Source organism: Gymnogyps californianus, chromosome 3 (genome assembly GCF_018139145.2).
Source record: "Gymnogyps californianus isolate 813 chromosome 3, ASM1813914v2, whole genome shotgun sequence".
NCBI classification, from domain to species: domain Eukaryota; kingdom Metazoa; phylum Chordata; class Aves; order Accipitriformes; family Cathartidae; genus Gymnogyps; species Gymnogyps californianus.
Genome location: NC_059473.1, coordinates 19,302,535 through 19,319,907, shown reverse-complemented (window position 1 = coordinate 19,319,907; position 17,373 = coordinate 19,302,535). Strand labels below are relative to the sequence as shown.

General features: G+C 36.5%; 1 protein-coding gene across 3 annotated transcripts in view; it reads right to left on the bottom strand.

Moving 5' to 3' along the window:
• The window catches only part of CDC42BPA (CDC42 binding protein kinase alpha), a 189,013-nt gene that overhangs the window by 94,660 nt on the left and 76,980 nt on the right, over positions 1–17,373 (bottom strand). For all 3 annotated transcript variants that reach the window (XM_050895160.1, XM_050895161.1, XM_050895162.1), the window contains exon 6: positions 15,699–15,847. In XM_050895160.1, the coding sequence (XP_050751117.1) occupies positions 15,699–15,847 (149 nt within the window). The remainder of the gene's footprint in view (positions 1–15,698; positions 15,848–17,373) is intronic.

The window sequence follows — 17,373 nt, the reverse complement described above, 5'->3', positions numbered from 1 at the left end:
CTTCTTGTTCCTGAGTTATGTGGGAAACAGAACAAAGATAAGATGCAAAGCTGCAAAGTAAACCCTGGAGGCTAAAAAAAATGGTTTACAATGAGAAGAAAACCAATGCCATCCCAAGAGAACAAATATATACGTCAAATACTTGCCATAGCTCTTGCAACATGTGAAGAAGCACTGTTATATCCTATATATTTTACTGTTATTCCCCCAGGCTAGTATGGCCTTCGATTTCACATATTTTTTGAAAGACTGCCCAGCAGGAAGAAGAATGTTTCAGAAAACAACTCTACCATACAGCCATTTTAATGTGCTGCACAGATCCTTTGCTTTCTTCCTCCTCCATCCAATAAAGGTTTACTCAGCAGTTACACAGATACTTGTGATTCCTCTTTTTTTAATGGAAGTCAGTGTTGTTAAGAATATCTATCCCTCTCCAAAAAAAAAAAAGGGGGGGGGGGGGGGGGGGGGAGGAGGCTACCGAAGAACAGACAAAAGCAGGGCTTTTCCAAAGATGTCTTCTACTTAACTGTGCCCTAAATAAACAGTATATAGGTTAAATGCTAATAGGAAAGAAGATTCCTTCCTACCGAGTAAGTAAAAAGTAGAACAGCGGAGAGCAAAGAACCTACTACTCCTGAAATAATAAAACTAAATTTAGGATAATCTCTCTTGCTTCCCCCCAGCTTGATCATGTTCTTTCCTGTATTGCAAATATGGCATTGTATTTATTACCTTTTGGTTACTTGCAAAAAATAAAATGCACTAATGAATAACTGTGTTGAAGGAATTCTATTCACAAGTTGTTAAAATACAGCAAAAGATACTGCCATTAAACACAAGAAATGCAAAGCGACTGATTTTTAGGTACAGAGAAAAAGAGAGTAAGAGCATGTGAGAAAGCACATCTATACATGTGCGCAAGGGAAGGAAGAAAAATTCTGTTTCACTGGAAATTTAGACTATTTCATGTTATTATTCACTCCATGTCAACCACATGAATAGCTGCTAGTTCAACCTGATCGATGTTGATATAGGCTGAATCAAAGCCTTGCTGGAGGCAGCGAGAAAAAGAATGAGTGCCTTACAGGAGTGTACACTTGCAAGGCTTTATACTGAGAAGAAAGAAGCAGCAGAGGACTGTATCGTTTCCTGCGTGCTATTCCGTAGCCAGACAAGGAATCATATCATGACCCTCTCATGAAATTCTCAACCAAGTCCTCCGCAGGGAGGACAGCACACAGGGTGGAAGAACCCACCAGTGGAAGGAGCTGAAGAGGGACATAAATGGCTCTAAATCCATGAGGAAAACACAAATGAAGAAACATACAAATCCTCCCACCTCTGTCATGATGTAATTTTTTTTTTTTCTTTACTATGTCACTCAGGGCTCCAAAACAATTTTTTAAAAGGCGAAAAGTAAACATCGTGCCTAGTTGCTCAGCTTCAGAGTCCTGACTGGGAAGGCAGTGCTTGCCTGCTGAAAGACCTAACGCACTGCACCGCAGCAGCCACACCTGGCACGTCAGTCTCACCCGCACAGTCGGCCTTCCCCAAACCTGAATACAAGAGAAGCTGGTAATGAATCTTTTGAGTCAGAAGTCCTACCCTGACAGGTAAAACAAGATACATTTTACATTATTATTTGGCATTAGCTTTTCAGTCGTGCTAAGCTAATTCAATGTGAAAAATGTACAGGTTTGTTTCTGACTATGTCCAGGGGGATTGCGAGGTTGGTTAGAAGACTACCCAGAAGTCTCCTGTGCCCATCTAAAAACAGTTTTACTAATTCTTGAAAGATTTTTTTTTTCTCTTATTTTGCTATTTTGAGACAGTAGGGTGCTTTCCTTTTTGACACTAAAATTACATTCAAAGTAACAGATTTCTGGCCTATATAATGAGGTTTTGGATTTTCATTTTAACTCCTTACACTCAGGGGTTCTTCTACCCTGTCTACTTTTCAGGCTGCAGAGGATTTCAGTGAGACATTTATAAGAGACTGAGGCTATGATCCTTCATCTGACCATGGGATACCAAGCAAGACGGGATATGGTCTGGGGATTTTTTCTCTTCAGAAAGATGAGCTCCTTGACCCTTCTTTGCTGTACAGCACAAACATGTATGGAAGCAGAATGGGAACAGCAGAAAACAGTGAACAGAAGAATGTGACTCATGTGAAGATGTGCTTCAAATTCCTAGCCTGACTGCTGATTATTTCAGTAACAGCCAATTTTATTAAATTTTTTTTTCTGTTGTGCTTTTTCACATTCAATGTTCATACAAAAGTCATTAACTGCAGAAGGAAGGAGTTTGTCAGAGAGAGAATTTTTGAGTCTTTAAAATGGTGAAAAGCAGCACCCTGTGTAGACAGCTCACGGGGAAGGTGGTAAGAGTCAGGTTGTATCTCAGGTAAGAGTCAAGTTTGCTGAAGCACCCAGGTGAAGCAGAAGCCTGCATCTCAGCGAAAACTATGGAAAGTGATTCAAGCTTTGTCATTTTTAGATCCTATGACAGAATACAACAGAATTCATATTGAGAAGTTACAATGAGAAAACATATAGTAGGAAACTATGCACTTCATAGCACTGCTAATTTTTTTTTATTAGACACTAAGATATGATTGATTTGATATGCCTAAATTACAAGTGTTGTATTAAAGACAGATTCAGATAAAGAACTGCAGCTACCAAGTGAAAGCTGGGGTTGAATTCACTTTTTTAAAAGAAAGTCAGAGAATACTATCTTCGAACAAACAGTTATTTAGGAATATTCAAATGTACAAAAAAAAAAAACAACCCAGCCCTCGGAAGTCACTCATGTCTTCCTGCCCTTCTTGTTTCCCTCACTCCCATGCTCGTTTTCTGTCTAGTATCCTCCTCCATTTAGATAGTTGGTCACTTGGAGGATCAAAGTTGCTATTTTCAGTCACTTAACCTATGGTTAATCTCATTGTTGCTTGCCTGTTTAAGTAGAATTAGTTGTCCACTGTGCACCTAATGGCTAACAAGGAGATGACAGTAAGTCCTTGGCTATATGTTATGTTACAGAAGGTGCATTTCAGAACTCACATAACAAGCAGTTTTAGCTATTTTGATGCTTGTTTTTATGGAGTGGATCGATATTTGAACTTTCGTGACTTGATTAATGTCTGTATTAATCATTATTGTCTGGCTGAGACTCAAGCATTGCTTTTCTCTCTCTGGAAACCAAATCGAAAAGTAAATATTTTAGAGCAGGGAACAGTAGTTCAGAACTTAAACTAGCAAGTAGACCAGTTACATCTATAAATGATTTATTAAAGTGATACATGAGCAGAGTTAATCAAAAACTTTCCTTGGACATGTGTTATACCTGATCTGCTTCAGGAAAAGTCTGAGTAAAAAACAAAGCAAAAATTTTACTCAATTTTACTCAAAAGTGTGGAATCAAAGATCATTCCTAATTCATGTCTGTGCCTCAGCTCCAACCAGGAAAGACTCTTCTGAACTCACCACCAGCCAAATGGCTTCCAGCAGGGTGTTTATTCTAAAAATTGAAAAAGTTCTTCCACAGTTCTTGACATTATCAACACCATTACCAAAGTATTCCGAAAAAACAATGCTTCATAAGTAAGCAAAGTTGCCCATATGCCTAACGCTATTCTTTTTTCACAGATTGAAAGAAAAATGCCTATTCTGTTTCAAAACATCCGAAAGCAATGGATGGTGTTTAAATACTGGATTTTTAGTACTGAACTTGAAATGACCTGTTCTAAATAGATCATAGAAGCATAGAATACCAGGTTGGGAGGGACTTCAAGGATCATCTGGTCCAACCTTTCCTGGCAAAAGCACAATCTAGACAAGATGGCCTGTCCAGCTGATAGACAACTCAATACTTGGTTCCTTTAATAAATAAAAACTTACCTTAAAATGTCTATGTAAATTATCTTCTTTCTTCTCATGGATCTGGAGCTGAGGAGTATACAAACTATATAATAGTGGGAAAGTACTGCCTGACTTACATTTCTTTAATATAACAAATAAAACAAAAACCCAGTATTGAGATTTGAATGTCATAAATACATACTCACTGACATAAAATCATGGTTCGAAAAAGATCAATTAGACTAGAAATTTACAAAAAAGCCTCCGCCACTCTCCTGAAAATTGCTTCTACTGAGGTTAAATTCAACTCAAATATTGTATTGACGTGAAATCCTCCACTCTGGCACTAGGTGAAATCAGCTGGCCTGCAAGACCAGACTGGGCAAGTAATTCAGCTATCTGCTTCAAGATATACTTTTTATAAAATAAGTCACATGCATCTTGCTAGATAAATTCCGAGAATTTTGTCACTTTTTTCCCTACATTTCAGTTGCATTAGTATTTTAAAGACTTTGTTGCAAGACCCTAGAAAATCATAATCATAAAAGACAACCATCAATTACTGATACTTTTATAAAGTATGCAATACTGAGAGAAGATCAGTTATTTAGGAACAATAACAAGGATTTACCAGTTGAATTCTGTTTGAGCTAATCATGTTTCTCCTCTTAGCTAGACCCAATTTTCCAGTTTCCTCTTATCTGTCTACAGTCAGCTTTCAAGCTCCCTAATAAAGCCTATTGAAGGGACCAGCTCTGACCTCCTGTAAAGTAGCACACAGCAGATAAGGCATTCAGCGTTCTCCTGCTTAATATATTATGCAAATGTAATTACAAATCTCAATAAGATTATTACTGATGCTATTTGAATGTTGTACAAACTAGTGTCACACCATCAGACACTTTCAGCCAAGAATTCTCATTACCATAAAACACAAATGAAGTTGAAACCTGCAGTATGAATCCCACACAAGCATGCATATCTCAACTATTTCACACACTAGCCACATTTTTACCTTAAATGTACATTCAGTCTTCAGTAACTGCTGCACTGTGTTCAAGCAGACCAGTTATAGAGAATTTCAATCATAACAGAACCCAAGAACTACATCAGGATTGTGTCAATATTTCTAACAGGATACCAGAAACTTCTTCATCCCAGTTCAAGATATTCTCTGTTTTCATGTGGCAACAGGAATTCCCCGATTTTTCAGAATAACCCTATTATTTCATCACTCTCTCTAGAACAGAGGGATCAGAATATTTTTGATGCTGCTAATAACATTCTATACACACGTTAAATTGCACCGATCTGGTACTAGGGAATTGGGAAGTAATAATAGAGCCAAAACATGTTTGTGAAATGCTTATTGATCTGAATTGCACAAGCACAGCCAAAATGTTACACACCACTTTCTAACCCACAGAAATCAGTACTTGCAAGAGGAAGACACACACTCGAAGTTAAAGTGAAAATCTAAGGTTTTTACACAATATTCTCCAAAATGTTTCAGCATGTGAGAGTTTCATGTTAGTTTCATCAAGACACTGTAAGATATGGACATTCACAGTTAGTGTAAAGTGGGAGGAAAAAAAGACACAAATACATTGAGACAGGCACAGTTTCAGCAGGCAGGAACATAGAAAGATTATGGCAACACATTCAAAAGCTAAGTAGGGAAATCAGTAAGCTGTTTTGCATTCATGTAGATACTGGCAGACTATAGGAGTTACTAACTCATTTAAAAACTATGGGACAGAAATTTTGGGTGTTGGTATATTCATAGAAAAAGACGAAAATAACAGACCAAGCAAAACAGGATAACAGAACTCTTACCTCCCCAGGGAAACTGCACTGAGCAGCTTCTATGTTTGTTCGTGTTTCTAATGGAGCTGGCATAATTGTTGATGACACATACTTTGGTTTTTTTGGGGTTTTGTTTTGGTTTTTTTTTCAATTTATCTTAGGCATGTTAAGGTCAGACACCACCATTTATTAGAAATCAGTTTTCCTTAATTGGAATTAAATCTGTGAGAAGGGACGCAAAGGTCTAGTTTGAAGTCAGGTACTACAACACACAAATGCTGCATTTCTTGCTCATGACATCCTCAGAACCCTTCTGATTTTTTGATAAGAGACAAGTTAATCCCACTTACGATATTCAAATGGGAATCATGATGTTTTACATTTCAGCACTCACAACACTCCTAAGCATTTCGTGTACCAGATTAGTCAGTATGGAAGTAGTTCTGGTAACAATCTATCTTTTGCGAAGCAAAAATACTGCAGCACATACACAAGTAAGCATATTAAAAATGAAGTGTGCTTGTATAAACATAACATACCAATATATTTATATGTAAAATTAGCATTAAATTAGCCTATGATATCTCTGGCATCTGAGGAGGAGTGTAAGAATATGCTTTTTCTAGAAGATCACTGCACTAGAGATCAAAACTGCACTTTCATACTTTTACATGGGAATATTTTATAGTTTTTTAAAGCAACTCTTCAGAAAAACAATAGCTCTATTTAATAGATAGGCCCCTACCACGTTTAAATCACAGGAAAAAGATAATAATTTGAGGGAAAGAATATGAAAACAATACATTCATTATTCTTACAAAACAGAAATGAAGGAAAAGAATAAAAATGTATCCTAAGGACTCTCATCCCATAAACCATTCAGAGTGTGTTTGGGTAGGTTCAACCTGTAAGACAATCTTTATTCCAACCAAAAGCCAAGGAAACATGCAGGAATAAGTTAGACCAAGTTTGAAGCATATGTCTACAGTTATTCTACTGTGCCATGTAATAACAGACATAAGACACAAATAGTCTGATATGTGTTTTTTGCTTTCATTGTTGTTAGAAAACAAACAAACAAAACATATTGACAAGCATGATCCAGATATAATAAGCACTGTAGCATCTGCCTAAAACTCCTGAGAGCAACAGACTGAGGAAGGAACTGTAGCCAGAGGCCATAAAGGAAGAAATGCATTTGGTCTAAATGCATCCCAGCATCTCCAGTACCTGCAGAACCTTGGCAGAAAAACATCTCAGAACTTTAAAAATAGTAAGAAAAATAAAGAGTGCACTGTTTGCTCAAACACACTAAAATTATAATTACTAAGAATCAATGACAGTGTTATTGAAAAAATCTTTGTATTCAAGTTGCATATGTTTTTTTTTTTTAACATAAAGCATAAGGCACAATGCTTGCTTAAAAATAAAACAAATATGTAATTTTTTAAATGTCTCAGGAACTTAAGGCCTGAATTTTCAGCCCTTAAACTTAAGCAGAACCCTAAAAGAGCATACTTGCATAAAAGTAAATTCCTTTCTGTGCTAGAAGTTCAATTTCCTATATGAGGAAGACATAACTTTGCTACCATTACACCAGCTCAGATTTTAGCCCCTCCTCCCCCCCTTTTTTTTTTTCTTCTCTTCTAGCCAGTATTTTCTCTTTTGTACCTTTCTAATGCCCTTTTCCTGGACTTCACACACTATAGCTGATTAAAAATTACTTAGTTACAGTGGCAGTAATATCACTGCTTCCTGCTGCACAAGGAAATGCTAAAGGCTGCCCCTCAATACCTAATAAAGAAAAACTGAACAGCATAAACATCACAGCACCTGAGTCAATAAAGATTTTAATACAACTTTTCAGATAAAGCTCCACAAGGTCTTGCTTCCCTGACCCCAACCATGAAGCCTTCCATAACTGAACCAAGCATGACCTTACGCAAGCATCTGCTTTGTAAGCAGTATTCTGATTTGCAGGATGTTAAATGACCTATTTTTTCTCATGTAAGAAGTTAAAAACTAGCAATATTTTGCTGTTATTAAAAAGGAACACGAGGTAGACTCTTCTAACAATACAACAGCTCTTCTGGAAATGTAACAGCGAAATGCTTACTGTGGAACAGCTTCAATGAAGACAAGGTTATTTGGACTGATACTTCCTTAACTGCCCTTTCAGGAATCAGATTTTTGCACTGATATTTTATTATAATTAAGATAGCTTGCAAGGATATCTTAATTTACTATGAAGAAAAGGAAGTATTATATTTAGTGGTTGGGGCAACAACAATTTAATTCAGAAATTTAAACATCAAATTACTACTTGTCAGATCTGAAAGTTCAGATAGTAAAGACATTCTCACTCCAAATCCATCAAATACTCAGTGGGAAGAACGCTTTAGCAAGAAACTAGGCAAAAGACAATGGTTTAAAACACTTCTTATAATGTATTCAAGCATCTCAATGTTACGGTTTTATACTAACGCTGCAGGAAAATCAAACAATAAAGCCAAGTTATTATTGCTTATTTATGCAATGACAAATCTACATGACACTCAAATTCAGAAGATAATGAATTTGTCCTGTGCAGCTTCTAATCTGATCTAATCTAGTAACATAAAACCAATTGTATTTCAAATAAAAAGAAAGAAGCAAAGTGCCCATAATCGTAAATAAAATAAAGGCATTCTAAGGAGGAACTTGAGGAACATATAGGGTATTAATAAATGAAAATTTGAGATACTATGAAAGGAGGTAGTTATGAAATAAATACTGTGTTCACAAAGAGATAATGAAATGGAAAGTCTGTAGAAGACAAAACACGAGGCAGTTAGTCTCCTTCTAACATAACGAAAAACTTGAGAATAATGAAGACATCATACAACTGTGATCCTCATTTCTGCCTGCATCATTCTGAACTTTATAAATGAGAACAAAATCACTGAAAGTGTTAATTACCAGCTCTATCCTCAGCCACCAAACAATGAGCTAATTACACCCTCAGAACCACAGTCACCAGGACTAAAAATTCAGAAATAAGGAAAATGTTTTTGTCCTACTTTCCTGATGTTGATTTTGGATATCAAAGAAAGTAGTAGGAGAAAATATTTCCAGGTCTGAAATAATCAGAAAAGAATGAGTGTAAAATTATAGCTTAACTCACATAAAAACACCTTGCAAATGGGAATGTTTTGTCTTCAAAAGAAGTTATTAAATTCTAAAAACACTTCCAACTTCATAAGACACTGAAACAGATTCATATCAGAGCTATGACAGTTCTAATGTGGCCTTTTTTTTTCTGCAAACACCACAGAAGTCAAATGAATCTTTAGGCTAGAGGCAGCAGTATCTCTTGGAAAGTTCCATCACATTTAGCATCCACTGAGCCTTGCTATAAACATTATTACTTGGAAGGCAAGACCAGTTTTTTTTTATATAAGACTTTTGGCATTAAGAATTTTCCCATTAAGGCACAAGGCTAAAAAGGACCCTTTTCAATCAAACTCTATTTCTTGTCTGTCTCTCATTTTCACTTTTAGTAGGGTTTACATACTTCTGTTTTATGACAACCACATCCAGTTCCTACATCCCATCCGACAAGAGTGCTCACATCCATCTGCCTTCCAAGCAACTGCAACCAGAAGATATATCAATCTACATAAAAAAGAAAAAAAATCTTCATCTACCCATTCCTCCTTTTCCTATGAGTCTTCTTTCTAATAAAGGTGTAATTGTCCTAGCTAAAGTACTGGTGGGGACTCACCAGAAAGAATGGAGGGATGTGCTCCTTGTCTTGCTGGCCTTCCTCAACTGACAATAATCAAGAATTTCCTTCCTTAGGAGGTAGGTATGAAAGGGGAAGGGTTTATTTCTGAGGGTATTATGGCTAACTACATTTAAGATACCTCATCTCCAGCTGCTTCTTGTGCCCCTTTTTATTCAACTCTATGATTTTAAAGAAATGGCCAGATATCTCAAGCACCACTCAATGGATGTAGGGAAAAAACGGGCACAATGTGATGAACATAGATTTTATTGGAAAGACCAGCTTAAAGCGATTTCCTCCTATTCTCCTGATCCATCAAACAGACTGGAGAATTGACCCAGGTTAGTTAAAACGTAAAGTTACTTCTACCTTGGACTGGTGTCCTCGTTCAGTTCACTGCACAGCCCCACAAACCTTTGTTTCAGCAGAGCAGAAGGGATGTTTGGAGCTTGGGTCTTGGGGAGAGAAGAACAATGGAAGAAAGAAGGCCGAAGGATACATTTGTAAAAGCACCTCTGCTGAAAGGACTACTCAAGACTACTATCGCTTAAGGCACTGGAGTTAGGGTTTCTAAATTCCTTTTGCTTGAATAACACAGAATACAGGTCTATGCTAGGTCAGTCACCCATTACACAGCTTTCACTTCAATTAACACTCCTATTAGACACAATACTGTAAGAAACCATTTGCCTTCTACATGATAGCACAGCCAGCGTGATCCGCTAGCTCTTGGCACTCCAAGCATATATGGGTCTTTTGTTTCAAAATACTTCTAGGTCATCACAAGCTCCTTCGGAAATCCTACCAACAAATTCTAGTCAAATAGCATTAACCTCAGACAGTCCTCACTGCAGGTCGGATGCCACCTTGAGGGGGTACTATGGGAGCAGCTGCCAGTGTTTATAACATACAGGGTCACAGGGCAAAATGAAAGCCCAGAGTCTGTGAAGATGACCTTTGTTTCCAGCCCCTCCTCAGTGGAAAAATGGAGAGGAAACACAGAGCCTAAACTCACGGAGCTCTCCTACCTCTGTAAAGGAATACCTTGTAAGGAAGCACTAGCTTACCAAATACTCACTAAAATAACTTTCTGTCCTGCAGTTTTCTATGTAAAACTAAACCATGCAACATTTCAAAGCAATACATTTTCAGTAGACTATCAAAATAACCTTATGTTATTTTTTCCTTATTTTTCTAGCCCTGTTTCCTTCACTCTCAGCACTTTGTAAGGACATCTTCATGTGTGTGTTCGACATTATGTCTGTTGCAAAGTTTGGTAAACACTTAAAATACGTTGTTGCTTTCTTTCAAACCCACAATTATGGTTCACTTTACCAAAGGCCAGAGCACTTGGCTCATCCTTGTGCCAACTCAACTCAGACATACCACACAATGGAGCTAACTCCCCAAATGGGCCTTCCACCCCTAAATTTTCCACTTAAGCAAATTAATGATCAGGAAAGATGGGATACACCCAGAAGACAGAAAACCACTTATTCAGCAAGTCAAAAATGGATATGCTGGCACTGAAACTTATAGTTGAAAGTGAAATGCATCCTACAAAGGATCCCAAATTTCAGTAACTACAGTAAATATTTCAGGGATGTCCCTAAAATGATTTTTACTGAGGACAAATAGTACCTTCTTGTTAAAAGCAAAGAATAGGCTGGCTTGATAGAGAATAGACAGTTCTTTTATCCCTCTAACAGATTTATTCCCTTATGTTCAATATTTCTCAGAAAGGATGTCACTTCCACAGAGAATTCTTTTGCTCTACATTTTAAGAACGCAAATGTTCCAGTGAAGCCCAACTTAAATTTCAGAAGTTGATAAAGAAAATGGAAGAAGGGAAAAAAAAAAAAAAAAGAATGCACCTGGTGGTTTATAATGCTGAAATCCTTCAGACTAAAAAACAGCGGCAACTAGAAATCCAGAAACACACTGATCAAGCTAACTGTAATCTCGCATACCGTATGGAAGTAGGTGTGTTTATGCTTTGCATGCCTATCTTTTCACATGCAAAAGACAACATCTGAAATGTATGTAACTTGAGAGCTTGCCCTGTAGTCTTAACTATCCTCCCATAAACTTAACCAACAAAAATAATAATTAACATAGGTGTTTCATAATCCTTCCAAAATATTTTCCTAGTAAGAAGGTAAGTGAGGATTGTTTTACCATTCAATAGAAAAAGAAGACTGTTTAATGTGGGTGTGTGCCAATATATGAAAACAATTTTAAATGAATATTTTTGCAGTGGCCTGGAGGATCATGAGCCTAAACGTTGAACGCTTCATAGCTGCAAATTCGCTCCGCACTGAATCACTGTGCAACCCTGCACAGAACAAACAGACGGAGGGAAAAAACGTCAAGATGAAAATTACTTAAGCACATTAACACTAATAATTCTGCACTATTCAAGAAGCTGGAATGTCCCAGATTAAATTTAGGACAGAGACAGACTTAGATGCACCCTTACTAAAGTAAGGGCTGCCTCAGAAGACAGCACAAAAGGCAGCAGCACAGACACACTGAAGGGATGTGCAAAGCCACCAGTGGCACACTCACTGTGCCTAGGACTAGTATGTGCCCAGAGGGTATCTTCTGGGGTCCTCAGGGGAAATTTCTTCCAGTGGCAACCAGGCCTTCTAAAGTCTTTTTTATGTAAAAGGATTTAGACAAAAACAAGCATTTTACACCTCAATTTTCACCTTACATAAAATGGAGAGAAAACCCGGCTCACCAATAAAATAATTAAGGAGTTAGTCTCAGTTGTAGCAAAAACAAATTTTACAAGTTTGAGGTAACCCAATGTGCATAAATAAAGTGTAGCTACCTAGCTTAAGCTGATAAAAGTTCTACTCCAGCCCACACCTGGATATTTGATAATGCATGCAAATATAAGCTTTTAACATACACCATGAGGAATTAAGTAACAACACAACCTGGAAACTGAAATTAATATTAATGCATGTAGAGGCTTTTTTCAGCCAAAAAACATAAAAAAGGTGCTACAAATCTACAAAAATAAAACACAAATTGATGTTGATTCCTAATAAACGTAAATCTTACCCTGTATGATACTACAGCTTGCAGAAAACTGGCACAAGACAATATTTAACCTTGGCCTACAAGAAAGCATCACTTCATTAGTACAAATTAGTAATTTCAGGTATCGGGGTAGGTATAAGCTTTACACAAGCTCCCAACGAAGTCATGCATTTGTGAGAGATATACATATGTACTTTCTTCCCCATTGTGAACACCTGCACATATACTTAACTTAGATTAAGTTTCCTTTCTAAAGCTAGTCTTCGAGTTATCAACCTCACTTGGTAATGCCAGTGCTGGTACATTTGTAACAATAGCAAAAGCTAAGACACACATTAGAGAAGAGGCCGTTTTATTAACATTCTGAGCCATCATTTAACTATCAGGTAAAATACCACCTGATTTGTTCACAGAAATTAACTGATCAGAAACGAAAAATTATCAAAGTTTTATGTTCTGATTGATGTTATCTCAAAAACATTACATCACATATTTATTTGAACTAAAAAGTGGATAAAAAATAGGAAAAAAAATAAGAATATCCTAAAAACAGCAGTATTGATGTTATTTTCAGGTAGCAACTTCTCTCCTTCTTCAGTTCAGTAGGTATCAGGAGACAGCTTTGAAAACATCACGCAATTTCTCTGCACAATTCTACTAATACCTGGATTTTTATCTCCTTCCCACTATAAATTCATCCCATAATCCTACAATGCTAGTGCAGAAATGGCATTCAAATTTGAAACTCCAAAACCTGAAATACAGTCACAGCAATTTCGTTTAAGTAATGCTGAGGCTGCTTGTATTAGATGTTTCAGAGCCTTGACCGATGTACTTTAGGAAACAAAAGTGACTTGCATTTGACATCGGAGTGGTCTGCACACGAACTACCACTGCAATCAGTATTACTCCCAAACAAAACTAACTGACAACAAAAAAAGTGATTAATGATAGAAAAGAGCAAGGAGTGACACACTCAGAATAAAAACAGAAATACAATTCTTAAAAGGTACAAAAACATTCAGAGAAAAAGAAAATTATCGTCGAAGTACAACACTATGTATGGTTAATGTGAAAATCTATCCTGAAAGAACTGGGGCACTAAAAGGAAACAAAACAAAACAATCTGCTATCTCATTCTATGAAAAAAACTTTGAACAAAACATGCCTAAAGCATGGTTTCTAGTTCACTAGCTACAGCTCAGATCAAATCCTGATGCATATTGGCTATTCATCTGAAATATCACTACTACAGCTGTTACATTACCCATCTTTTAGTAGTATTTTCCTTCTTCTTCTCCTATGTCCTCTGCTGTGTGCAACACACTCCCAAAAAGGACGTGGCCACCACAGTTAAACTTTCAGGAAAAGAGCACTAGTGGCATTTAGATTATGTGTTTTCTTTTCCTTTCTTTTGCTTTACCAGTTGCAAACATCCTAATAAAACTAATGGTGGAAGGGGTGTCATTTCAAAGGCTGATCATTTAACATACACTCAAGTGTTCTTCACATTTTTAATCTTTGCAAAATATCTCCTTATAAACAGGCATTGTATTACAGCAGTATTAACGATAAACTGCCAAAGTAGCATTTAGAACTTTATAAACATGGGAACCTCACTGGCAAAGCCACAAATCAAACAACAAAGGACTGGGAATGTACAGGGGCTTTTTTTTTGTTAATATGTTTGTTAAACATTCATAGTAATAAATATGCAAGGATAATAATTAGTATGTTGTTTTGAACTGCAACGCTACTTAATTTTCACCCAAAATTTTACACCAACACCTATTTCATCTTGGGGACACTAACTATTTGAGGATGGAAACATCACATCTGCTGCAAATTACACACTAACAGTGCTGAATTACAAAGGATTTGATCTGTTTGGAGGAAAAGGTAGAGATGGTGGGCATCTGTTCTTCTGGGAGGAGTTGCTACCCCATACGCAGACTCATTGGGTAAAATACAGCAGTTTATGTAGAACATGAAGTACTCTCCACCTGGTAACAGGAGACAGCATCTCAACAGTTTACCCACAAACACATTTTAAAAGTTAGATCCAAATTAAACTGAATGCAAAAACCTTTCACATCAGGTCCTAAGCGAACAAACATTTTCTCAGAAATAACACAGCTGAAATTTCAAAATTCAAGAAAAATACTCTACTTGGGTTTTTCCACAAGGTGTTATCACAAGGAGCTCTTTTCACCAGGCAGACACAGTTCTTCAACAAAAGTAGCAGACTTCAAAATACTCCAGAAGAGCAATTTGCAGCTTAGCATCACCCCACCTTAAAGCACTCCTAGCTACAGCTCTTTCATGAAAAGCCACAATCTCAAAGGAAACAAAACACAACCCAGTAACAAATCAAAACCAACTGCAATACACCTTTTGGACAAAAAAACTGCTTTTCTGGAGCGAAGCAGCCAAGTGGGAACAGTAAAAGAAGGAATGGCCGGTACAGATTCTAATTAAGGGCGATAGATGGACGTATCAAACGAGCCTTCAAATGACTACAAAGGCATTTGAAAATTCTGCCTCTTGTAAAGTAATCTTTCTCTTGGCATACAAGAACTACCACAGAATTCAGTAGAGAATGATACATTAAAGAAAAGATGATGCCAGTTTTGTGGAAAAATCAATCAGGGCCTCCAAAAAAGCTAGACACAAACGACTTAATATTTTCCTTTGAACAGAATACATTATTTTTTTATATCTACCAAGGTAAAGATGAGTACCGCAATTTAAGTACTTCCAATTATTTAGCAAAATACCCTCACTTCATTTTAAAGATAATTTCATTAAGTCCAAAAGACAATGGTGAAAAAAATCCAAAGCAGACCACACAATGGTGTGTTTTCAACTTCAGTATAGATTGTACAAATTAATTAAGAAACAGAATCCAACCCTTCAATAAACCTGTTCAGGTTTCCAGTTTTGCTTTTATAAATTATGGATCATTAACTTTGAAACATGCCACTGTGCAAGATTCATCAGATGCATTCGGATATTCATTCATGTCTCTGACCACATGGTACAAGGTTAGCAACAGTTCTCAATAACCACAAGACGTAGGCAGGTCAGTGCTATCATGCTTACTATTACAGCAAATACTTGTTACTAGCCTAAAGTCTTTAATGGAAATTATTTTCACTCCATCAAGTAACTCCCCATAACTCCGACAGGAATTTGGAGCTCAAATTACTTACCTATGAACATAATGCAACTGATGAACTGAATCAATAGCTATCACCATTTCAGCCAAATAAAAACGAGCCATATCTTCAGGTAGTCTGTCCTCAAACTTGCTGAGCAATGTAAGCAGGTCTCCTCCAACATAGTAATCCATAACCAGGTACTATGGAGCGGGAATGATAAGAAAACAGAGTGGGGAAAAAAGACAATTTATTGAGTGAATCAGAGACTAAAAACTAATTGAAGCATAAAAATTAATTTATTGCAAAATTATGGGCATTAAAAAAAGCTAACCAAGATGCTCACATGTTCTGAAAACAGTAGCTGGTTCAGCCTCATTTTAATATTTAACCTACTTGAATATTTTTCATATTTATACCTCTCCAAATACAGTAAGCCTCATGACAAAAATAGTATCAGCTTCATCCACTGTCCCATCACCAAACATAAAATATTTAGATACTCTGGATTCCCTTATAAAAACAATACCCTTTGATAGAATGCAAAAAGAGTAAAGGATTAAAGCACAGACCTATAAAAATGAAACCCATTGTGTTAACTTGGGATCTCATTTAAGGGCCCTAATTTCCCAGGCTTCCCCTTCCCTTTTTTCCCACCATCTTCTTTTCCCATTGAACAAACGATTTTGGAGAGTAAAGTTTTTAGACTACTCAGATTAAGGCAAAGATTGAGAGACTTCCAGTGGAAGGTGTCACCTTCTCCAATTGAAATGATGGAGAAAAATACGTTTGATTTCTGATTTATTAATGAAACATAAAACCTGCTTGCCATTGAATCAGGTGCAAAGACTTTAAAGGGATCAGAATCTTTCTCCATTTTACTGTACTATGACAGAACAAAATGCCACCTCCTTTAGAGACATGGTCAAAATGACTGGAAAAAGTAAACCTAAGAAAAGTGGGAAACTCATGATTAATATCTTTTTAGCTTAGCTTAGTTTGTTTTAATTGTGGAACAGCAACTGGAAGGGCAAATGGGGAAAAGAAAAAAAAAAAATCACTGAACTAATTATAACTAACAAACTAATTATAAGCAATCTAATTTAACACCCACTGCTATGACATTACTTTCAAACATCATTGTGGACAGACTAATTAGAATAATTTCCCACTAAAGTACATAGTATCTGAAAGCTTTTGCCTAGAGTTCCAACCTCTGCTTCCAGGAAGGCAGCATATATCCACATTTGAAGCAGTGACTCTTAACAATAGTGTATAATGAATCACAAATAATAAAAAATATTAAAGATGCAATAATGTATATCCCAATTTGATTCTTTAAAATTTTGATAAAGCAACTTAAAGGGACTTTTTATAATTAGTTCCCCTCATTTGTTCAAGTCTTTTCCACCTTCAGAAAAAGAAATTAAAATATGTGGAAAAAATTCTGCAAAATTATACCAGCTATAAGGAAGATGTGGGGCAGGCAGAAATCTTACACCTGTTTCTTTTCCCTCATACTTTCCATAAAAATAAAGGTGATGAACAAAGATTTTAACAATTTGATGCAGAATAACCTAGGCATCCTCATTGATTCCAAGTGCAGGAATAAAGTACAAAATGCATTTCCACAAAATTTTAAATGTGCTGACAATCAAATGTTCACCTGTTGCTTTGTGACATGAATAATAAACTTCTTAAATTATGCTCACAAGCCTTACACAAGATA